Consider the following 24,182-nt stretch of genomic DNA (forward strand, 5'->3'; position numbering starts at 1 on the left):
GGGCTCCTGGATCTGTGGCCGTGCAACAGGGACTCCTGGATCTGTGGCCGTGTAACCGGGGCTCCTGCACCTGTGGCCGTGTACGGGTCTCTCGTACCTTGGTAAGTATACCTCTCTGTAATCCGGACTTTTTGATCAACCGGCACCACGCCGGTCCTGTCGGTGCCGGATAAAAGAGAGTTTCCTGTATCTACAACAGTAAAGATGGAACATTAAAAGATTGGGAGCAATGTTCCATTCTATGACTGACAGTGCTAAAGTAGCGAGCCTTATGATAACTATGGGATGTGTACTTTGCCAGTATTATGATGTTTCTAGGTGTTTTCGTTTCTTGAACTTTGCTGGTTTTAACCTTTTCATTTAAAATTTTTAATTAATTCTACTCCTAAATTGGAAGGGTACACTGATGTAGTATTGTCCTGTACTTGTCAGTTTGATTTACCTTTTTATAAACTGATTTCAGCCAGTTGACAAGTTTTACTCTAATTAGCACTATGTGAAATAGTGGCCTTGTGGCTCGTGTGTAAGTGATTTAAGCTGGGTCCTGGTTTTGCAGGAATTAAGTGGTCAAACGTGTTGGATTGCCTGCATCAAGCTTAGCACTGTAACTTTTGGCTGGATGCCTACAACTGTTGCTGCCACATCCACCTTTGTTGATCAGACTTCACACGAGTTGTATATTAAAATACAAATACCTATCTGGATTATTTTCCCTTTTTCTAACCACAGGCCAACAACTGCTGAGAACCTGAAAAGAATTGATGGTGTATCTGAAGCTAAATCTGCTGTGTTGGCTCCCCTCCTGAATACTATCAAGGAGTTTTGTCACGCCAATGAATTGGAGGTATGTTGCAAAAAGACACTTTTTTTGCTCCCTCATCTACTCTTAAGTGTAGGAGGCATAGACACAGACTTGTACAAAACATTGGGGGCAGGGAAGCTAACACTGAGGTGCACTTAGACCCAGTGCCTCCGATTGGGAGAGGGAGAGAAGAATTGTGGTATGACTTTGCATTCTTGTTTTCTGCTTCTGTCTCCTTGTTGTTTTCCCTGTCTCCACCTCCATCCCTATCCACTTTGAATCACTCCAGATCTCTTTGATGTATAAACTCTGTGCTGTTAGATCCTAATCTCCCAGGATTAAGCATTTGACTGCTCTTAGTTAGACACCAGGCATCAGATAGCGCCATTGCTGAGGCACTTCCCCTAAGTGTACATGGAACGTCTTGTCTGTCAAATGTCTGGAACAGGTATATTCATTGCCAGTTAACCGCGCACAATTGGAAATAAGCAATCCAAAACATGCAAGTTTGTAAATCAAGAAGTCTCGCCACCAGATTGGATAGCTGGCGAGTGGCATCAAACTTCTGTCAGAGAATTAGCAGCAGCAGCACATGTGCATTAAAACCAAATTTCAGGGAGGCTGACGAGGCGCTCCAATATCTCGGCTTGTTCTGGTTCTGAGCGGCGAGGTGATCCAACAGTAGAGAATCATTTGGGAAGCAGCGACCGTAACACAATTAGATTAAGTAAAAGAACAGAAAATGAAAAGTCAAGGACAAGGGACCTTGCTCAGTGTAAATAGGAGAAATTGGCAAATAGAACCATAGATCAGCAATGGAGAATATTTAACCTGGAGATGGAATGAAGTATATTCCAGTAAGGATAAATTGGAACACATCAAATACTGCGGTTCCAGCACCAGGGATGAAACTGAAAAAGAACCATTTAGTGCTTACACTTCAGTGCACTACTGAGGGACTGCTGCACCATTGGAGGTGCCATCCTTTGGATGAGATGTTACACCGAGGCCCCATCTGCCCCCTCAGGTGGACATAAGATCACATGATACTTTTTGAAGAAGAGCTGGCAAGTGTTGCTGTATTTCATCCACGTTTAGCATTTTCAGGTTTTGTTAACGGTACTACAGAGGTAAGAGAGCGTGTTGTTTCTTTCAACTAATCACAGTTAATTGCAGAGTTATGTAGATAGACCAACATAAGCTGGTGACTATTTAAAGCTGCCTTTTCAGTTTAAAAAAAAATTCCACTATCTTTTTCACCATAAAATACCTTTCTGGTCTTTGCAGTAAATAAGTTAAGTTCATGAGAAGTTAATTTCTTTCAGGCTGAGATATAAAAAAACCGTCTCGTTAATTAAAACAAGGTCTCCATTCCTACTCGGACCTCATCGTCCTTGGCCTCTTGCATTGTTCCACGGAAGCTCAACGTAAACTCGAGGAACAGCACCTCATCTTCCGATTAGGCACTTTGCAGCCTTCCGGACTCGATATCGAGTTCAACAATTTCAGATCATAACCTCAGCCCCTATTACATTTTTACTTATATATTTTTTCCACCCCTTTGTTTTGGGTTTTCTCTTTTTCCCCCCCACCCCCCCCTTTCCTTTTTTTTTCTCTCTCCCACAGGCCAGTGTCTCTCATCCTGCCAGTACACTTCACACCTAATCCGAGCCGTCTTTTGTCTCCACTTGTCCCATTGCCATCTCGTCTGGTTTTGAATACCTCTTAATGTCTCTTTTGTTCTATCGCAGTCTTGCCTTCGATCTATTTTATTTCCTTTCCAGTTTTGAAAAAGGGTTCGACCCGAAACGTCGACTCTAATTTCTCTCCACGGATGTTGCCTGGCTTGCTGAGTTTTTCCAGCATTTTCTGTTGTTACTTCATCTAATATTATTAACTGACCAAAAATAAGTTCTGATGCTTATCGGATCTAATTTCATCGGACTTATTTCAGAATTCATTTACTAACCAATTTTGGGAAATTCGATTCATTCTATTCACTTTTAAAGCAGGTTTGTGCCAAATTCAGAGCTGTATTAAACATATGCTATATTTTTTCACCAGATGGACAAGTTTTCTGTTTTGACTCGCGATGTAGAGCAAAAGCCAGTAGTCCAACCGAGCTCTGCCTTTGGCCCCCTGTCAGATGTCGCACATTCAACATTGGTAAGAAATCATTCGAAAGAACTCTCATTTTACCCATCTCTTTTGCATTGTTAACATATTTATCCTGCAAACTGATCAGTTTGTATAAGGCCCAGTATTTGACCATTTAGTAAATGTAACGTACTAACAATGATCGCTGCTGCTCTTAAATTCTGAGGTGTTCTATGCATAGCCTTCACGTATTTAGTTTTTTTTAAACTGTCTTGTCTTTGGTCTTACATTCACCACAATACTTCTGCAACTGTTGATTAATCATTTTCACTCCTCCCCCATTGAAGCCCTTCTTAGTCCATAGCAATATCTTAACTCTCTCCCAACCTGCTTGTTCCCCCCACGCCCCCCATGGCTCCCATCTTTGCTCTCTTACGATAAGAGGTGCAGATTTGAACGCCACGTGTTTTCGGGCCTCACTCTCCTCTGCCAAAACCCTTGGTTTAATATTTAGAGCAAAGATATATCGGCTTCTTTTCTCCACTACCAACAAATTCCACTCCCTTTCCCCCTCCACCACCTCCAAAACAAGTATGAGAAGCTCATGAAATTCTTTGTTGCTAAGATTAAGACCATCCATTTAGATTCCTCTGTTACATTCCCTCCCCCCTCCCCTTCCCCATCAAGCCAAACCTTCCCCATGGGCACTCCCTGCCCTAAACCCCAAATCTGTGCCTTTCTCTAGTTTCTCTCCTCTCTCCCAACACGCCACCTTCAAGCTCATGATATCCATGAGACCCACCTCCTGCTTTCTTGATCCCATTCCCACTAAATTGCTGACCATCCAACATCTCTTCTTGGTCTCCATGCTAGCTGACATTATAAATGGTTCCCGCTTCTCAGATACTGCCATTATGGACCCCACTCTCGTCCATTCTGCCCTTTCAAACTACCGCCACATCTCCAATCTCTCTTTTCTCTCTCCCCACAGTCCTTGAACATGTTGCCACCTATGTTCCCTGTAATATTTTTTGGCCCTGCGCGGCCCCTGTAAGGGGCTGCATGGGCCATTCAAATTATCGCGCATACGCGGTTTTTACTTTGAAAATCCGGCAAGCCGGCTGCACGGGTTCCCTGGAGCAGTGCGCAGCTGCGCACCTTATAGGGAACACTGGTTGCCACTTCCCAAACCTGTGCCCATCTTTCCTGCAACTCCATGTTTGTATCTCTCCAATCAGGTTTCCACCCCTGCCACAGCACCTAATCTGTCCAAACCAGAGTCACAAATGATATTCCCTGTGCCTGTGTTGCATTACCCCTCCTCGACTTCTCTGCAGTGTTTGACATGGTTGACCATACGCTCCTCCTCCAACTCCTCTGCTCAGTTGTCTAGTTTAGAGGGACTGCCCTCGCTTGGTTCCACTTTTAACTCTCTGATCATAGCCAGAGCATTTCATAGAAACATAGAAAAATAGGAGCAGGAGTAGGCCATTCGGCCCTTCGAGCCTGCTCCGCCGTTCAATAAGATCATTGCTGATCCTCTATCTCAATACCATATTCCCACTCTCTCCCCATACCCCTTGATGCCTTTTGTGTCTGGAAAGGATGTGATTGCTTTGGAGAGGGTGCAGAGAAGATTCACCAGGATGTTACCTGGGCTGGAGCGCCTCAGCTATGAAGAAAGACTAAACAGGCTGGGGTTGTTTTCCTTGGAGCAAAGAAGGCTGAGGGGGGACCTGATTGAGGTGTACAAAATGATGAGGGGCATAGATAGGGTAGATAAAGAGGAACTTTTCCCCTTAGTAGGGGGGTCAATAACAAGGGGGCATAGATTCAAGGTAAGGGGCAGGAGGTTTGGAGGGGATTTGAGGAGGAACTTTTTCACCCAGAGGGTGGTTGGAATCTGGAACTCACTGCCTGAAAGGGTGGTAGAGGAAGAAACCCTCACAACATTCAAGAAGCATTTGGATGAGCACTTGAAATGCCATTGCATACAAGGCTATGGACCAAATGCTGGAAAATGGGATTAGACTGGACAGGGATTGATGGTCGGCGCAGACACGATGGGCCGAAGGGCCTCTTTCTGTGCTGTATAACTCTATGACTCTAAATCTATTTATCGCCGCCTTAAATACATTTGTGACTTGGCCTCCACAGCCTTCTGTGGTGGAGAATTCCACAGGTTCACCGCCCTCTGAGTGAAGAAATTTCTCCTCATCTCAGTCCTAAATGTCCTATCCCGTATCCTGAGAATGTGACCCCTCGTTCTAGACCCCCCCAGCCAGGGAAAACATCCTCCCTGCATCCAGTCTGTCTAGCCCTGTCAGAATTTTATACGTTTCAATGAGATCCCCTCTCATTCTTCTAAACTCTAGTGAATACAGGCCTAGTCGACCCAATCTCTCCTCATACGACAGTCCTGCTATCCCAGGAATCAGTCTGGTGAACCTTCGCTGCACTCCCTCTACGGCAAGTATATCCTTTCTTAGGTAAGGAGACCAAAACTGCACACAGTACTCCAGGTGTGGCCTCATCATTTCCAGCAATGGCTTCTCTTTGTGCATTCGCACCATTATCTCTGGAGTCCTCCAAGGATCTACCCTTGACTCCCACCTCTTCCTCCTCTACACGCTGCCCCGCAGTGAGATTATCCACCGACATGGGGTCTTCCGCCCCTGCTACCAATTCCATTTCCCTCCCCAACCATTGTCTCAAGCTGAACCAGACTGTTTGAAACCCTGTTCCACCCATCACCCCTGCCCTTATTGACCTACATTGTCTCCCGCTCCCCCAACGCCTCCAATTTAAAATTCTCCTCTTCGTGGTTAAAGCCTTTCACGGTCTCGCCCCTCCCAATCTTTGTAACCACCTCCAGCCCTAGAAACCTCCCCCGCCCTCCGTCCCCTTCAGTGAAGTCTCCATTCCTCTAACTCTTGTTTCTTGTGCAACCACCCCCTCTTTGGCCCACTATTGGCGGCCGTGCTTTTAGCTGCCTTGGCCTCATGCTCTTAAACTCCCTCCCAAAACTCCTCTGCCTCTCCACCTCCTTTAAGACCCTCCTTAAATCTCTCCTTTTCCCAGTATCTCCTGATTTGGCTGTGTCCATTTTATTCTTGAATACACCTCCATGAAGCGCCTTGGGGTGTTTTTCTACGTTAAAGGCACCATATAAATGCAAGTTGTTGCTGTTAAATTGACCGTCCAAATCTTACTTCCAAGGAGGCAAAACGCTTGTCTTAAGTTTTTTTTTAATTTTAAGAGTTTTTACTTTGCTAAGATCTGAGCCCTCAATCTTTTTGCTGGTCCTACTGCCATGCATCACCTGTATTAATAGAGTGGGGGGGATACTGGCTTCCAAGCCTCTGTTGATCTGCTGCAAGTAGGAGCACAGAACCAACTGTGAGAGCCTCGCTGACTGATTTTCTTTGGCTCCCTTGTAGGAGTTGCTTGGCTTCTGATCATTATTCCCCATCAGTAGCACACCTTAGATCAGATTCTTAAGAGTGAGACTGATCTACCTGTATATAGATTCACGTATTGGTACTCCACCATTGTCACCTGAGTTTAAAAGTTGGCTAACCGTGACGTATGATGCTATATTATTCTTGAATAATGAAAGGTTAACTGTATACTTGAGGTGAAAGGAGCACGAGAAGCACTCGCCAGTAAATATATAAAGATATAAAAAATACATATACTGTATATTTATTGTGTGTGTGTGGTGTGTATACACACACACACACACACACACATACACACACACACACACACACGTTGTTGAGAAATCACTGATGAGGTACCATGGACTTAATTCTGGAAATCATTCTGGCCATTTTGTATGCTACATTCTGGTGATTTTATATGCTAACTTTTTAGTTTCAGATGAGGATCAGAGATTCAAGCAACATGGCTATTCCTGTAGTTGGTCACCATTTACCTAATGCACTGAAATCTGGTTGCTATATGGATGTTAATCAAGCTGGACTTGGTCATCCAGATCAGGAACTGAGCGTCAGCACCATTCAGAATCCTCTGGTTAACTCAGGTGAAAAGAATTTAGTCTTTTTGTTCAATTATTCCAACATTCCTAAGAGATATTATATATCTATTTTTACCCAATCTACAAAATAAGCTAAATAAGTAGGTCGGATCTAGTTTGAAATTTAGAAATAAAATTATATAGATCTTAGTAATTGAAAGTGTTCTTCAATCGATAAATGTGTGGTTTGGTACCGAGACCAGAAAAGTGCCAGCTTCAGTAGTTGATCCTTGCCATCTCATCTTGTGTGGCATTGGGGACACTGCACTTGGTATTGAGTCCATAGGCTAGGGAAGAAAAAATATCAGCCAATTCCAAGTTCCCATCACTATCCAGTCATGCCTGATGTATATATATAACATGATCAGTCTAGTTGTCAAATTGTCCACATACATATTGTCCAGGGACACACAGGAAGGAAGATCATTTGGTTAAGTTACTGGAGAGCAACTTACTTTTGTAAGCATACAAAATTGAAGGAAAAATTCTCTACACAGTGCCACATTGGTAGATTATAGATTTGCGCCTGTGAGCTCTTAATCTCAACCAGGTTGGGATGAGATGGTATGTAAGGGAGGCCAGGCAGTTCGTCATAGGCAGAGAGCAAATTGATGGGCAAGTCACACTGAGCTGCTCTTGCACACTTGGACCTGGTTGTTGAATTTGCTTAAATGAGGATTGGGAAGTGGTGCATTCTCGTAGGTGGCAAAAAGCCAAGGGAAATAAAATATTGGGGAAAATAGAAATGTTCTCTCCATTGACCATGGTATCGCCCTGCAGAGACTAGAGATTTTGGATGGGACTGCTGTTGCTGGGTCACTAGTCATTGTCGCCGGTATCCCAGCTGCTGGTCAAAGAAGCAGCTGGCAAATGTCTAGAAGCCAACTGCCCGTCTGTCATCTCAGAATCAGAAGCAAGGGACCAGGCAGAATCGCAATGCACACACATCATTGAAGCGAGTAAATGCCTTCAACAAAAACAAATATTTCTGAACCCAATGCATATCCATAAAGCATGTTGCAGCATAGCTGGGCTACAGTTGCAGGCATGAAAATCATAACTTATAAATAAGTCAGTGTAGGAGTCTTTTGTTGTGTTCTATATTTTTCCTCTCTGATGGGGATCTGTCTTCCCCGATGACATTTGGGTATATGTCAAGCTGGCTTTTTCTTTCTTTCTTTACTCTTTGTGTATCTAGTTCTTGTGACTCTATTTAGAATCATAGAATGGTTACAGCACAGAAGGAGGCCATTCGGCCCGTCGAGCCCGTGCCGGCTCTGCAAGGTCACTTCAGCTAGTCCCACTCCCCCGCCCTTTCCCCATACCCCTGCAAATTTTTTTCCTTCAGGTACTTATCCAATTCCCTTTTGAAAGCTACAATTGAATCTGCCTCCACCACCCTTTCAGGCAGTGCATTCCAGATCCTAACCACTCGCTGCGTAAAAAGGTTTTTCCTCATGCCGCCTTTGGTTCTTTTGCCAATCGCCTTAAATCTGTGTCCTCTGGTTCTCAACCCTTCCGTCAACGGGAACAGTTTCTCTCTGTCTAGACCCATCATGATTTTGAACACCTCTATCAAATCTCCTCTCAACCTTCTCTGATCCGAGGAGAACAAACCCAGCTTCTCCAGTCTATCCACATAACTGAAGTCCCTCATCCCTGGAACCATTCTCATAAATCTTTTCTGCATCCTCTTGAAGGCCTTCACATCCTTCCTAAATTGTGGTGCCCAGAATTGGACATAGTACTCCAGTTGAGGCCGAACCAGTGTTTTATAAAGGTTCATCATAACTTCCTTGCTTTTGTACTCTATGCCTGTATTTATGAAGCCCAGAATCCCATATGCTTTTTTAACCACTTTCTCAACCTGTCCTGCCACTTTCAACGATTTGTGCACATATACCCTCAGGTCTCTCTGTTCATGCACCCCCCTTTAGAATTGTACCCTTTAGTTTATATTGCCTCTCCTCGTTCTTCCTACCAAAATGTATTACTTCGCACTTTTCTGCATTAAATTTCATCTGCCACGCGTCTTGCTTGGGTACATATCTGTGCCTTGGTTTTTCAGCGTGCATGTAAAAAAAATTAATTTGTGGGGTGTGAGTGTCACTGGCAAGACCAGCATTTGTTGCACATCCCTAATTGCCCCAAATTTTGATACAAGGACACTTCAGAGGGCAGTTAACGTGGGATTGGAGTCACATATAGGCCAGACCAGGTAAGGAGGGTGCGTTTCCATCCAGAAATGACATTAGTGAACCAGATGGGTTTTTACGACAGTCGGTCAGCTTCATAGTCACTTTTACTGATACCAACTTTTTATTTCCATATATTTTTATAACTGAATTCAAATTCTCAATCTGCCATGGTGACATTTAAACTTGCGTTCTCGGGATTATTAGGCCAGGCCTCTGGATTAATAGTGCAGTAACAATCACAATATATTTGTTCGCTCTCTGTGTCTCTAAGATTGTCCGTATATGCTTTGCTGGGCTTTAAAAGGCTGTTGTTGTTGAAATCATATAACAGTGTTAGAAAAGACCCAGGGCCAACAGCACGAACTTCTAAATATCTACGTAGACAGGCAATATGACTTTGTTGCTCATGAGTTGTCCAGTCACAGTTTCTTGTGGAGCCATACCACACCATACAGGTGACTGTTTAATGGCATGTAACCTTTTTAAACCACTCTTTCCTAACAGATTAATGTAAATCCCCTAATGCAAATGTAGTTCTAAATTTGAGAAAGCAGAAATTTAAACTCTCATGCAGAATGGAGCAGTGTAAAGTTGTATCGGTGCTCCCAAGCTACTGCAACGGTAGGTGAAGAGTTTGTGACCACATTTCCCCAAATTCCTGATCTCGGCTGTGATGCTCACGGAGTGGCAGAGTGGAGGTTAAGTGCTTTCCGAAGGACAGGTGGGCAGGGTTAATCCTATACACCACCTCGTGGCAACAAGTAGGGCATCGTCAAAGGCTTGAGAGCAAGGCAACTATCTACTCTCTGGACTAGAAAAGATCTAGAGAAAGGGGAAGAAAACAAACAAGTCACATGCTTTTCTTTACTAATGTTGTCCCTGAATCATTGTATACTTCTAAATGAACCCTGGTCTCTTATTGTGTCTGTAGACTTCAACCATTTGGCATCTGTGGAGAGACAGCATGGTGGCGAGCACATAGAACAGCCACAAAGTTCTTGTGTTGAAATAAAATCTCCCCAAGAAAAGTCTCCACCATCCAGAACTGCCACACCTTGTATCAAAGAGGAAGAACTAACCTGGATTGAAACAGCAGTGAGTATTTTATTTAAGACACTGGTTTTTCTTTTTCCTAAAAATGAACGAAACCCCTCAGCTGTCGTATTGACGTGATCATGTGTCTGTATTTTTGACAAAATCAAAATTAAGGGCTAATTGATAGAAAACATAAGGTAATCTGAAGACTCTTTACTTAACTTAGCGATAACGACAAGTTGCAATCTGATTTTCTCAGTGCGACATTGAGATATAATGTATAAATCCAAATTAAACTAAACCTTTAAAGGTTGAGTAATCATTGTAAACGCCAGGTCACTCCTGTAATTGCCGGGGGAGATCAGCACCTTAATAGCCAGAGAAACGTATCCAATCGCAGCAGCTATATTAAGCCAGAAGTAACTGACATGAAATAAGAATTGCTTCGTAGCAGTATGAAATGCAGTTGTTCTTTGCATGCGTGTTCATGACGTGACTCCATTTTAGCTTTTTCCTGTTTGAGATTCTTGTATTGAGTTAAATATTTGTTCGGGATATTGTACCGGTAGGTGGCAGTAGAATCCCACAGTTGTTTTACTTTGACATCCTCCTCCTGCTCCTTATTTATACGTGTAATTTGCTGTGCGACATGGATTACTAAGATTATTTGTTTTCTTGCATTTTAATAAGTGACCAAAAAAATGTGTTCCATAATGGGGATGGAGGAGAAACAAGCATTTGCTATACAGGAAACTTTCTGGTATCCGGCACGGACAGGACCGACGTGGTGCCGGTTCATCATCAATTCCGGATAACCGAACACTATAGTAAAAGATACGGAGCTCAGAGCTCCGTAAAAAGCAACAAACCCTGTTGCTTCAGCTTCAAAACAATCGGCACAAGTTGCAAGCGTCTTTGTAGCTTAGCAACAGCTTCAGCTACACCCTTGCACAGCAACAAATCAATTAAAAAAAGTAACTAAAAGTAAAAAAAGTTACCTGAACCGACTCCTGAATTTTGCCGGTGGATAGAGCATTCCGGTTATTTAGGGGCCGGTTAATCGAAAGTTTCCTGTAACTTGTATGTTTTCTAAAACATGCAGATAATTTTAGGTCAATCTGTCATATTAGACAAGTGACATCTACTTTTCAGACTTGTTCTCGTGCTCATCAAGGTGATCAATATCAGACTAGGGCAATGGAACAGTTTCTTTTTCCAACTGGGGCCCCTTGAGTCAGCAGTAAACTGTTGCAGGCCAGGTATAGCATGGGTATCTGCAAGCTGACGGTTCCTCTACCTGTGCCCCTACAGCATGCCTGATCTCCAATCTCCAAAGAACACCCCCAACATGCACCAGTGTTCATTTTTCCACTTTGCACTCCTGCCAGCTTTATGGTGAGACTTCCAATTTAATCCGGATTTGCGTTCTGTGCCTAAGTTCATCAGGCACCGAGTGCGCTCATTCTACCACATATTGGACTTCAGTAATCGGTAGAGGGAAAAGTCTATCATTCTATTGGTCTGAGCTAGATTCACCCAAGGATCCGGAAGGGAAATGATAGTTTTTGGGTATTAACGATGAAAAGGTTTTTGAGAATTAATGTACAAAGTTTATTTAAAAATGACAAAACTATGAAAAGAAATACAAATGCAAAGTAGTGCTTAGAATTAGCCAAGTTATTATACTCTGGATTAATGTCATTTTAGGTATAATTATTTATATCTCTGGGTAACTCCGGCCGTCTGCTTGGTTCTGATATATATTTTATACCTTATGTTTTGATTGTTCAGTATATATGAGAGTTGTCTGAAGCTTCAGATCCAGCAAATAAATGTTCTGATTAACTAATTTTATGACTTATAATATGGAAAAGATGCTCTCCATCAACACCACCAAAAACAGGTTAACTGGGCAATTATCACATTGCTGTTTGTGAAATCTTGCTGCCACGTTTGCCTACATTGCAACAGTAACTACATTTCAAAAGTAATTCCTTTCTTGTGTTGCACTTTGGGATGGACATGAAACACATTATGCAAATACAAGCTGCTCCTCTTAAATGCCTTGTCAGGGAAATTTGCTCTTTTGTAGAAAGCGCCTCTTCGTGATTCATGCTCATTTTTATTTGGAATAAATTCAGGTTTTGCCCTTCAAGGGAAGCGCACAGGCAACTGTCAAGAAGTTCAGACCAGCACATCCTCTTGTTAGTTTACCACTGGAGACAGCCTGCTGCCAGCACAAAAGATTTGTTTGATGATTCACCGACAGCTGTCGGTTCCATTGATCACCGCTTACGATATTGTTTGGGAGAAATGAGCCTCTGCTAATTGATTCGGCCTCATGCACAATTCTTTCGTGCTTGTATAATCTTTTGAAGCGTGACCACATACTCGCGTGTTTCTTAGACACTATATACAGCAAGTACGCAAATACTTACTGTACAGCAAAAATGGATATAATGTCTAACTGAAATTTTCGTTTGTTTAAAATGGTTAAAGAAAGATTTTTAGGAGGTGGAAACTATTGGGGCTTTTTTATGCTTTTTGGTAAGTTATCATAGCCAACATCCCTAAATTGCATACTTATTTTTTTAATAATTTAAACGGCACAATTTATGTTAGAGTGATTCCATATGGACTCCAGAGTGAATCTGTGTGACTGTTGGATCAATCTGTCACCCAGCTCCAGCTCCTCTCTTGGCCCCCTCCGCTGCTTGTCTGGCGTCCAGTCTTGGATGAGCCACAATTTCCTCCAGTTAAACAATAGTAAGACTGAAGCCATTGTCTTCGGCCCCTGCCACAAACTCTCCACCTTTGCCACCGATTCCATCTCCCTCCTCGGCAATTGTCTCAGGCTGAATTCAACTGTTCGCAAACTCGGCATCTTTTCCGACCACCCCCCCACCCCCCCCCCCTTAAAACCCACCTTTTTGACCAAGTTTTTGGCCACCCCATCTAATATTCCCTCCTTTTGTCTCTGCATCCATTTATTTCTGATTACACTTCTGGGATGTTCTGCTACATTGAAGACACTCTATTAATGCAAGTTATGGTTGTAACTGAATGTCCAGTGGACCGTTGACAGTCTAGTTGAACAACATAGAAACAACAACATACTGTAGAAACAATGAGAGGTACACAGATTGGACAGTCTGTCATAAAAATCAATGTTCTTGCAGTCTTGATGATCTGTAATTAAATGTATCCAGCAGATTTTGGCAAATACATATTTACAAAGCATGTTAAGGATGTCGAGGAAGCAAACAAGGGCCGTAGACCAACGTTATGTCCACTTCAACTCCTTCGAGCCAGCATTGGACTTTTGGAAAATTCAGAAATGAATTTGTATCAAGTGATTCAGTCTCAAATTCATATCACATCTGAATGGATTCATGGGCCCCGATATTTACGACGAGGTGGGGAGGGAGCGGGGATAGCAGTTGCATGGGGGAAACCCGGAAATTCCAGGAACGTGGAGGTCCTGACGAATTTAACAGCAGGATCTCCTTAACACTTTTTTTTGACTCGCGTTTGCTGCCTGGCAGCTGACCGGATTGACAGGCTGGCCGGCTGCCATGTGGAAAAGCCAGTGGTAGAAGGCTGCAGCCAGGGACCGTTGGGGGCTGTCCCCGGCAACCGGTAAAGATCGGGGGGTTGGTGGGGGCAGGAGGGTGGGCGGTTGGTCAGACCAACAATCGGGGTTGTTGGGGGGGGTGGGGTTCGGGGGGCGTAAGAGATTGTAGGGCAGAAGGAAGGGGTTGAACAGGCAATCGGGAGGGAGGGGAGACCGGGAGTGATCGTGGGACACAAGTGGGGGTTGGCCGATCACAACAGAAGATTTGCTTAGACTGCTCCGCCTCCCTTTAGTTGCCGTGTTTCCCGAGCCCTGGAAAACCCAACCCGTAGCCGTTGAATTTAAATCGGGCTCCCAACTGCACTATGGCAGCCTCATTTAAATACTATAATTACGGAACCGCCTCTCCAGGGCAGGTTACTTGGACGCCCTGCTATTCACTGCGGTTAAAACAGAAACTGTCGCGTGCACAGCTGGTTGGGGTTAGGTTTTGCGAATTTGACAATTTACCCCCGACCCCCTCCTGCCTGGTGTCGTGGGGGTGGGTGGGGGGGGCCCTTGGATGGTGGGGGGGGTGTTAGATTCTGACACCACGGTGGAATTTTATGACTTGACCGTGTTAAACCCGTCCTCTTATCAAAAAAAAGCGGTTTGAAAACTCAACCCTCTGCTTGTTGGTTTCATTCAGGACTTGACCTTGATTTAGGGTGCATTTGCATTGTAGTTTGGGTTTGATCCATGAGTGAGCTGTAAGCCTTTAGGCATGAATGCAGGATATCTTGTATAGTGTAAACATCAAGCATGTCCTGGGCTGTGTACCTTTGGCATGGCCTGCCTAGCTTGTTAAAAGTGTTTATTCTCCAAATGCAATTTTACTACTTTTCTTCCTTACTAATAATTTATTTGGAGTATTTAGAATTTACCTGTATAATCTGTCAGGACTCTCTCTCTCTCTCTCTCTCTCTCTCTCTCTCTCTCTCTCTCTCTCTCTCTCTCTCTCCTGCTCTTTCTCCCTTCTCTTTCTCCCTCGTCTTCTCCCTCTCTCTTTCTCCTTTCCTCTCTTTCTCTCTCTCTCTTGCGCTCACTCTCTCCTTTGCACGCTTTCTCCCTCATTCTTTTCTCTTTCTCCCTCTCCTTTTCTCTCCCCCTCTCTCTTTCTCTCACTCTCTCTCCCCTTTCTCTCACTCTCTCTCCCCTTTCTCTCTTTCTCTTCCCCTCCCTCTTTCTTTCCCTCCCCTCACTTTCCCCCCTCTTTCTCCCTCTCTCTCTCTCTCTCTCTCTCTCTCTCATTTTGTGTCTGTGTTTGTCAGTTCTCTGTTTCTGTTGAGTATGTTTACGTATGCCTCTACATTATATTTTACTGTGATGCAGTATATCATGTTTTTGTTTTTCATTCATTCTCTTCTCACTGCATGTATGCACACGTTTTGTTTTGTTTGTCGTCTCGTAGCTTCCCTGTGATGTGCATCAATCCTCAAGAGAGTGGCCAGGTGATCTCTGAGACTTCTGCTGGTGTTTCTGTGTAACCAACGAGGTTTCTAAGAACAGTCTGAGTTGACCCGTCTTCTGATTTTTCTCTGCCTTCCTGGAGTGAAGCGCGTTGATCTGACAGCTTGGCTAAGATTAGGCAGTTGCTGTAGGGAGGAATTATTGGCATGAATCTGCATCTTATGATTTTGTGGTGCAATATATTGGAACAACAGTGCTTTGTGCCCATGGGCTACCATTGCCCTTGTTGTTTAATCAGTAAATTGGTTTGATTGTCCTCGACTCTTCATTGGGTTACAGTGAAGGTGCCAATCACATGTTGGAAGCACACACTTTGATGCTAAAGTGACGGGTGCTTCTAATGTGCTTCTATCACATTGATGAAAGCTTCCATTGTACATCGCCACTACATCTGTGCTCAGTAACCTGTTTCTTACCATTGCACAGATGTGAACCATGGCAAAACAAGGCTTGGTTGATCAAATATAAAATAATACTGACTTTTACAAAATACAGTTAGAATCTCAAATAATTACTTTTTTTAATTGTAGTAGTGCGCAAAATTAAAAGGATGCTTTGGGTAGATATTCTTGGCTCCACCATTGATGGCTGTGCCTTCAGCCACCTAGGACCCACACTCTGTAATTTCCTTCCTAAATCTCTCTGCCTCTCCATCTCCCTCTCCTCCTTTAAGATCCTCCTTAATTTCCACCTCTGACCAAGCTTGTGGTCACCTCTCCTCATATCTCCTCTTTTGGCTTGGCATCCAGTGTTTTGATTATGCCCCTGTGAAACACTTGGGATGTTTTTCCACATCAAAGGTGCTGTATACGTGCAAGCATTAGTAGCTGTCTAGCGAGCTTGCTCCTGATTCAGAAATTACTCCAACTAAAAATTTGCATTTTGCTCTCTCTAGGGGAAACATGTAGGCGCAGAAAAACCTGCAGTGATATCTTCCAGTCAGGCTGCTGGTAGCAGTCATAGCGTTCAGAGAAGTGTATCCTCTATTAGTTTAGCATCATGGAACCAGCCGTTGATTGATGCTTCTGTAGAAGATTTATTTGATGATTCACAGACAGAGGTGAGACAGTTCATTTGATGACCATTTATGTGACACTTTGTCAGTAAAGCTAACCTATGCTGAGTGATTCAGCCCCGTGCAATTCTTTCATTTTTTTTTTAAGTGTGCCCACATTTCTTAGATTCTATATACAAGAAAATGGTGTCCACGATATCCAGTACACCCAAGTGCAATAACAGCAATATCAGTGACTTAAGAAAACTACTAGGCACTTGGTCTAAGCGTTAAACAAAGCTTTAATCAACTGTTTTACAACATGGAGGTCGAGTTGTGTCCTTCACCAGTTCCTGTTAAGAATGTCCTGCGCAAGCTGGGCCCGTGTCCGAGTATTTATACTCTCCCTGGACAGCGCCACCCGCAGGCCACTCAGTATTATTTCATAAGTCTTTCTTTCATGAATGACTGATTCATGTCAATCAGCTTCATATTGGCTTATATCCTTTAAAAAAAAAAGCTATTTAACTTTAATTGTTTAAGTTAAATAGTGTGGATTGACCGGGTAGTGCTGGCAGGTCCCTTTCCCTGAATGACACTCGTGAACCAGTTGGGCTTATAAACCGTGCTCCCTTTAAGCGGCCGCGCAGCCAGCTTCACCGGCTTTTAAACAGGAAAAACCGTGTGTGCGCCGTATTTTGAACAGGGAGCGCACCCAAAAATAAAATTAAAGGGAAAATTGCTTATAACCACAGTCCGCCATCTTTCATAGTCATCTTTTCCTGGTGCCAGCTCGTAAATGACCAGATTTATTGCATTCAGAGTCACAACTCGCCACAGTGAGATGTGAACACATGACCTCTGGGTTGCTGGTCAGTAACATAACCACTGTGGAATATTTTATAATCCCCAGGGTTTTGCCTTCCATTAAATTGGGCTTATTCTTTGTTAGTTAGTGGCACTATTTAAATGCGCATGCCACTGCAACGATGGAGATGCGGTTGCTCTTGATATTACCAAATGAAATGAATGAAGGAAAAGCAAAATGAATATTAACTCCATCAATTTCCATCAGGAAATGATCCAAAGCTACAGAGCAATTTAGTATGAAGTACTGAAGATTAATGTAGCCCACTGTCAGTTTTTTTTGCATTGAATTCATGCAAAAGATTGAGAAAACCAGTTTAGTAATTTTTCAGAATAAGTTATCACTACATCCTCCATGCATTGCTCATCAATTTACTGTTTCAAGAATCTCAAAATTGAGCAGGCCCCGGTGACAGCTACAACGGAGCTGGTAACATTAATCAACATTCAGTCACCAGCCAAAGCCAACAGCTGTGACACTGAGTGATTGGAAGAGGCACAGAGCAGTCAGTCACAATGACAAAAGGGCCAGCTCTTGAGATGTCAGTCCAAGGTTAGTGCATATAGCATAGTTACTGGGGTCTCATGAAATCATCCATGTATTCAGATTTCTTGCACTTTGTAATGGGCAAGTATATTTTATCATTGCTGTGTTTCTGCAATGAACTATACCGAACTGAAATTGAGGTACATCTTCTATAATATTGTGCAATTATAATCTTGATAAATTATGGGATGAATGTGTAGAAAATCATAGCATCCTCTGGGGGAAAAAAAATTAATTCTTGAACAGGGTGAAGATTGTCATCCTCCTGATTGGCACAGGTAGGGAAAGCTGCAAAAAGCAGCATTTCATGAGTTTTTGTGATTGATTTTTTCAAACCCAATGTCACTTGATTCAGCTGGGTTGGAAGTTCATAAAGGTGCAACGTGAGATTCAAAACTTGTTAATGAGATTTTCCCCCCAAAATGGAAGGAGTTCTCCCAGTGTCCTGGCCACCATTCATCCCTCAACGTTCTCCAATTCACGCCTGTCATTTTTAGTTAGGTTAATCTGTGTGGTTTTGAAGGGTGAATAAAATTTACCATAAGAGAGAGAAAAACATAGAGAGGGGACAAAACTGATTTTTTTCTTACTGTAGATGGGGAGTTTTTAATGCCTTCTAAAGTACTTATCAGTTCATGGCTCGAGGCACTGAATGGCCTACACCATGCGTGAGTCATCAGGAGGATTATGGTGCAGTTGCTGCACACGTTTCCTCTTTTTCCACTGCTCCAGGGCTTGCTGCAGAAGGTCCGCGTGGACTAGGTGCAACTCACTGTGATCATCCTGTACCGGCCCCGTTCGATACGGTTCCTAGTGGCCTTGGCAGTAAGCCAAGCCAGCATTCTTCTACCTCACAGATGGGCTCTGCTGCCACAAAAGGGGAATCAGATTTACCACCCAGAGCTGAAATATTTTCAACTGATGGCATGTTTATTGAATGCCATTGATTTCTAATCCAAGTTCTTCTCTTGTCTGTGGTTGAGACACTGATAAGTTCACGGAAAACTTTCACTAAGCAGGCTTATAATGTCCAGCGATGGAATTTGTAGAATGGTGTGCAGTTAGGTCTATCCTCCTTACACACATAAGGTTCATTATATTCTACAATATCTGCTTGAGGCCTTTCCAGTTGAGTATATGTGGCTGCTATCCGGGCCAGTCATGTTACTCTGTAGTTTCTCATCCCTTCTTGCCTTGCTTTATGTGAGCTGTAGGGACGTTGCATCCAGGTAGTTCTTCCCCTAGTTCCTAACTGGGATTGTGATGTAGTCTTGAATAAGCTGGTGAATGTGCCATTTGAAACTGTTTCAAGTTTCTGACTTGGAAGATAGCTTAGTTAATGTTGGTTTCAGCCCTCTTGAGTTCATGCGCTACAGGCTGTAGTTCAGCATTATTTGGCATGAAGGTGCTTGGAATCATTGAGTTTCTTCCCAAGGTGCGCTCTCAGTTTAATTTGGGTCAGGAGTTTGTTTGGGGAGGTAGCTAACGAGGGTACAACAATCAGATGAGTATCATAGGCGCTGCTGTGCAGATTGTGTTCACCAGACTCGGGCTTTCGGAAGCCCCAGCAGTTATTTATGCCAAGTGGAAAAAAAAGACCTTGGGTGACTTAGTGGTAAATTGGTTAGCCAGTATATGCTCCCCTGTACCATTTAGTCATCCCAGAGGCCTATTCTACTCTACCCTTAGGTTTCCATTGACAATGTCTGTAAGATAGCTAAGTGGAGTACCCTCATACTTTTACCAGGATTTACTGTCGAAATTTGGTCTACACCTGAGGCAATATTTTTGTTGGGGCTGTTTTGGCAGCAAGGATTGGGGGCACCCTCCTAATTTGGTACTATTTTCATATGGCTTCTGAGAGTAATGTCATCTTGCTGATAAGTTGAAGAAGGTTCTTGCTCATTGATGACTTGATGTTGCACAAGCAGTCAGACAGCACTGTGGTGACTATGGAGTCTCGGTTGGTTTGGAGAGTTGAGCTGGATGTTGTCATGTGTGTAGCAGCTGACCTCATGCCTACAGATGATTTCACTGAAAGGCATCATGTGGAAGAGGACCAAGGATAGAACTTCAGATCACTCCAGAGGTGAGCGTGCAGAGACGGAAGAAGAAATCATTGTAGTAGACCTGCTGACTGTTGCAACAGTTGAGAGTGGAAGCAAATAGGAGTGGTGCCACAGAGCTGGACTGTTGCATTGTATGCATCAGAAATAATACAACCTACTCATTGTGTACTCCAGATTGCACCCAGCCACAGAAAACATTATGCTGGCAGATCATACAGCTCAGGCTAAAACTACAAATCGTGTTATTTGAAAGGTAAAGTTATACAGAAGCAAAAGTAAATTGGCAGATAAATACAACAAACATTGTACTTGGCTTTACTTCATCTGATCCAAAACAAATGTTCTGAAGTCTTAGCCGGTTTCTTCAGTAGCTTTTGAACACGAGGCCATGAAGAAAAACTTTACATGAGTAATAAACCTCATTAATCCTGACTCATAGTAGCACAGAGGTCAGAAGCTAAAGAATGTGGGGCACCACCTTGTTACATATCCCAATATGCTTTGATGTTCACGGTAGCGTAAAGAAAGACAAGAGACCAAAAGTGAGTCAAGGAGTGTAATCAGGTCAAACAAGATTTGGTTTAATTGGAGTCAGACTCCAGACTGATGCTTGTGTATTCTCCCCTCGGAAATTAATGTTGCCAAAGAGAAAATCACTGTTTCCCGAAGTCTCAAACCAGATTAAGCCCCCACCCACACATGACGACTGACTGAACCCCTTTCAGCAAGCAGTAACCAAAACCATTTTAAATTGTTATACCACTGGGCCTAGTTTACTGGGCCAGGAACGGTAGCATAGTGGTTATGTTACTGGACTAGTAATCCAGAGACGCGAGTTCAAAACCTACCACGGCAACTGGAGAATTTAAACTCAGTTAATTAAATAAATCTGGTAATGGTGACCATAAAACTATCTGATTGTCGTAAAAACCCATCTGGTTCACTAATGTCTTTTAGGGACGGAAATCTGCCGTCCTTACCCGGTCTGGCCTATATGTGACTCCAGACCCAGAACAATGTGGTTGACTCTTAATTGTCCTCTGAAATGGCCCAGCAAGCCACTCGGTTGTAACAAACCGCTATGAAAAACAATAATAAAACCGGATGGACCACCCGGCATCGACTTCTGCACCGGCTCCAGACATGACAATGGCAGCCCAGTCAACCCTGCAAAGTCCTCCTCGCCAACATCTGGGGACTTGTGCCAAAATTTGGAGAGCTGTCCCACAGACTAGTCAAGCAACAGCCTGACAGTCATACTCACAGAATCATACCTTTCAGCCAATGTCCCAAACTCCTCCATCGCCATCCCTGGGTATGTCCTGTCCCACCAGCAGGACAGACCCATCAGGGGTTGCGGCGCAATGGCATACAGTCGGGAAGGAGTGGCCCTGGGACTCCTCAACATTGACTCTGGACCCCAAGAAGTCTCATGGGCAAGATATCTGCTGATTACCACCTACCACCCTCCCTCAGCTGATGAATCGGTACTCCTCCATGTTGAACACCACTTGGGAGAAGCACTGAGAGTAGCAAGGGCACAATGTACTCTGGGTGGGGGACTTCAATGTCCATCCCCAACAGTGGCTCGGTAGCACCACTACTGACCGAGCTGGCCAAGTCCTGAAGGACATAGCTGCCAGTCTGGGTCTACGGCAGGTGGTGAGAGAACCAACATGAGGGAAAAACCTACTTGACCTCGTCCTCGCCAGTCTACCTGTGGCAGATGCATCTGTCCATGACAGCATTGGTAGCAGTGACCACCGCACAGTCATTGTGGAGACAAAGTCCTGTCTTCACACTGAGGACACCCTCCATCGTGTTGTGTGGCACTACCACCGTGCTAAATGGGATAGATTCAGAACATATCTAGCAGCTCAAAATTGGGCATCCATGAGGCACTGTGGGCCATCATCAGCAGCAGAATTGTATTCCACCACAATCTATAACCTCATGGTCTGGCATATCCCTCACGCTACCATTACCATCAAGCCAGGGGCCAACCTGGTTCAATAAGGAGTGCAGAAGAGCATGCCAGGAGCAACACCAGGCGTACCTAAAAATGAGGTGCCAACCTGGAGAAGCTGCAATACAGGACTACATGCATGCTAAAAAGCAGAAGCAGCATGCTATAGACAGGGCGAAGAGATCCCACAATCAACGGATCAGATCAAAGCTCTGCAGTCCTGCCACATCCAGTCGTGAATGGTGGTGGACCATTAAACAACTAACGGGAGGAGGAGGCTCCATGAATATCCCCATCCTCAATGATGGTGGAGCCCAGCACATGAGTGCAAAAGACAAGGCTGAAGCGTTTGTAACCATCTTCAGCCAGAAGTGCCGAGTGGATGATCCATATTGGCCTCCTCCTGGGGTCCCCACATCACAGAAGCCAGTCTTCAGCCAATTCGATTCACTCCACGTGATATCAAGAAACGGCTGAGCGCACTGAATACAGCAAAGGCTGTGGGCCCCGACAACATCCCAGCTGTTGTGCTGAAGACTTGTGCTCCAGAATTAGTCGCGCCTCTAACCAAGCTGTTCCAGTACAGCTACAACACTGGCATCTATCCGACAATGTGAAAAACTGCCCAGGTATGTCCTGTCCACAAAAAGCAGAACAAATCCAATCTGGCCAATTACTGCCCCATCGGTCTACTCTCAATCATCAGCAAAGTGATGAAAGGTGTTGTCGACAGTGCTATTAAGAGGCACTTATTCACCAATAAACTGATACCCAGTTTGGGTTCTGCCAGGACCACTTGGCTCCAGACCTCATTACAGCCTTGGCCCAAACATGGATAAAGGAACTGAATTCCAGAGGTGAGGTGAGAGGGACTGCCTTTGACATCAAGGCAGCATTTGACCGAGTGTGGCATCAAGGAACCCTAGTAAAATCAGGGAATCTGGGGGAAAACTCTCCACTGGCTGGAGTCATACCTAGCACAAAGGAAGATGGTTGTGGTGGTTGGAGGTCAAGCATCACAGCCCCAGGACATCGCTGCAGGTGTTCCTCAGGGCAGTGTCCTCGACCCAACCATCTTCAGCTGCTTCATCAAAGATCTTCCCTCCATCATAAGGTCAGAAATGAGGATGTTCGCTGATGACTGCACAGTGTTCAGTGCCATTCACAACTCCTCAGATAATGAAGCAGTCCATGCCCGCATGCAACAAGACCTGGATGACATTCAGGCTTGAGCAGGTAACATTCGCGCCACACAAGTGCCAGGCAATGACTATCTCCAACAAGTGAGAGTCTAACCACTACCCCGTGACATTCAACGGCATTACCATCGCCGAATCCCCCACCAACCAACATCATCCTGGGGCTCATCATTGACCAGAAACTTAACTGGACCAGTCACATAAATACTGTGGCAACAAGAGCAGGTCAGAGGCTGGGTATTCTGCAGCAAGTGTCTCACCTCCTGATTCCCCAAAGCCTTTTCACCATCTACAAGGCACAAGTAAGTAGTGTGATGAAATACTCTCCACTTGCCTGGATGAGTGCAGCTCCAACAACACTCAAGAAGCTCGACACCATCCAAGACAAAGCAGCCCGCTTGATTGCCACCCCACCCACCACTTTAAACAGTCACTCCCTCCACCACCGGCGTACCGTGGCTGCAATGTGTACCATCTACAAGATGCACTGCAGCAACTCGCCAAGGCTTCTTTGGTAGCACCTCCCAAACCCACGACCTCTGCCACCTAGAAGGACAAGGGCAGCAGGCGCATGGGAGCAACACCACCTCCAAGTTCCCCTCCAAGTCGCACAACATCCTGACATGGAAGTATATCACCGTTCCTTCATCGTCGCTGGGCCAAAATCCTGGAACGCCCTCCCTAACAGCACTGTGGGAGCACCTTCACCGCACGGACTGCAGCGGTTCAAGAAGGCGGCTCACCACCACCTTCTCGAGGGCAATTGGGGATGGGCAATAAATGCTGGCCTTGCCAGCGGACGCCCACATCCCAGGAACGAATACATTTTTTTGAAGGGATTCTAAGCACATTTCTTGCAAATTTCTTACAAACTATCTTTTTTTTTAAGGCCGTAATTTAAAATATATAGAGAAACCAGCTCCTCCCCAAAAAGCAGAAAATGCGTTAGTAACACAGGAATCGGAATGTCTGTAGACGGACTTAAAAAAAATAACTAGCAATTTTTTTAGGTGGGGAAAAAAAACTGGTATTTCCTCCTGTTTGCAACCTGAAGATCAACTAAACTTCCCCTTCAGTCCTCCTAGCAGACAATTAAAATCTGCAAGCTTCCTTCACCAACAGCAATTAACCCCCAGTCGACCTCGGCACTTACAGATTGACCATGACCATAATCCTTAAAAGGACGGGCGAAATTAAACACAACTCTGCGTTGGTAGCACAATAACATTTCATGTTGCAAGGGGCAACCCTCCTGTTGTAATAAAGCAGTGTACTATTTGACTTGC

The 24,182-nt window shown here is 44.2% G+C and overlaps 1 protein-coding gene across 2 annotated transcripts in view; it reads left to right on the plus strand.

Moving 5' to 3' along the window:
* Positions 1-24,182, plus strand: part of wrn (WRN RecQ like helicase) — a 123,330-nt gene that overhangs the window by 93,589 nt on the left and 5,559 nt on the right. Inside the window, exons 30-34 of one of the 2 annotated variants that reach the window (XM_086007219.1) lie at positions 730-844; positions 2,867-2,968; positions 6,776-6,944; positions 10,068-10,231; positions 16,150-16,314. In XM_086007219.1, coding sequence (XP_085863345.1) covers positions 730-844; positions 2,867-2,968; positions 6,776-6,944; positions 10,068-10,231; positions 16,150-16,314 — 715 coding nt within the window. The remainder of the gene's footprint in view (positions 1-729; positions 845-2,866; positions 2,969-6,775; positions 6,945-10,067; positions 10,232-16,149; positions 16,315-24,182) is intronic. The other variant, XM_086007228.1, reaches the window with a different exon arrangement.

This window comes from Somniosus microcephalus, chromosome 2 (assembly GCF_052327205.1).
Source record: "Somniosus microcephalus isolate GS21.2 chromosome 2, FLI_Smic_1.0, whole genome shotgun sequence".
NCBI classification, from domain to species: Eukaryota; Metazoa; Chordata; class Chondrichthyes; order Squaliformes; family Somniosidae; genus Somniosus; species Somniosus microcephalus.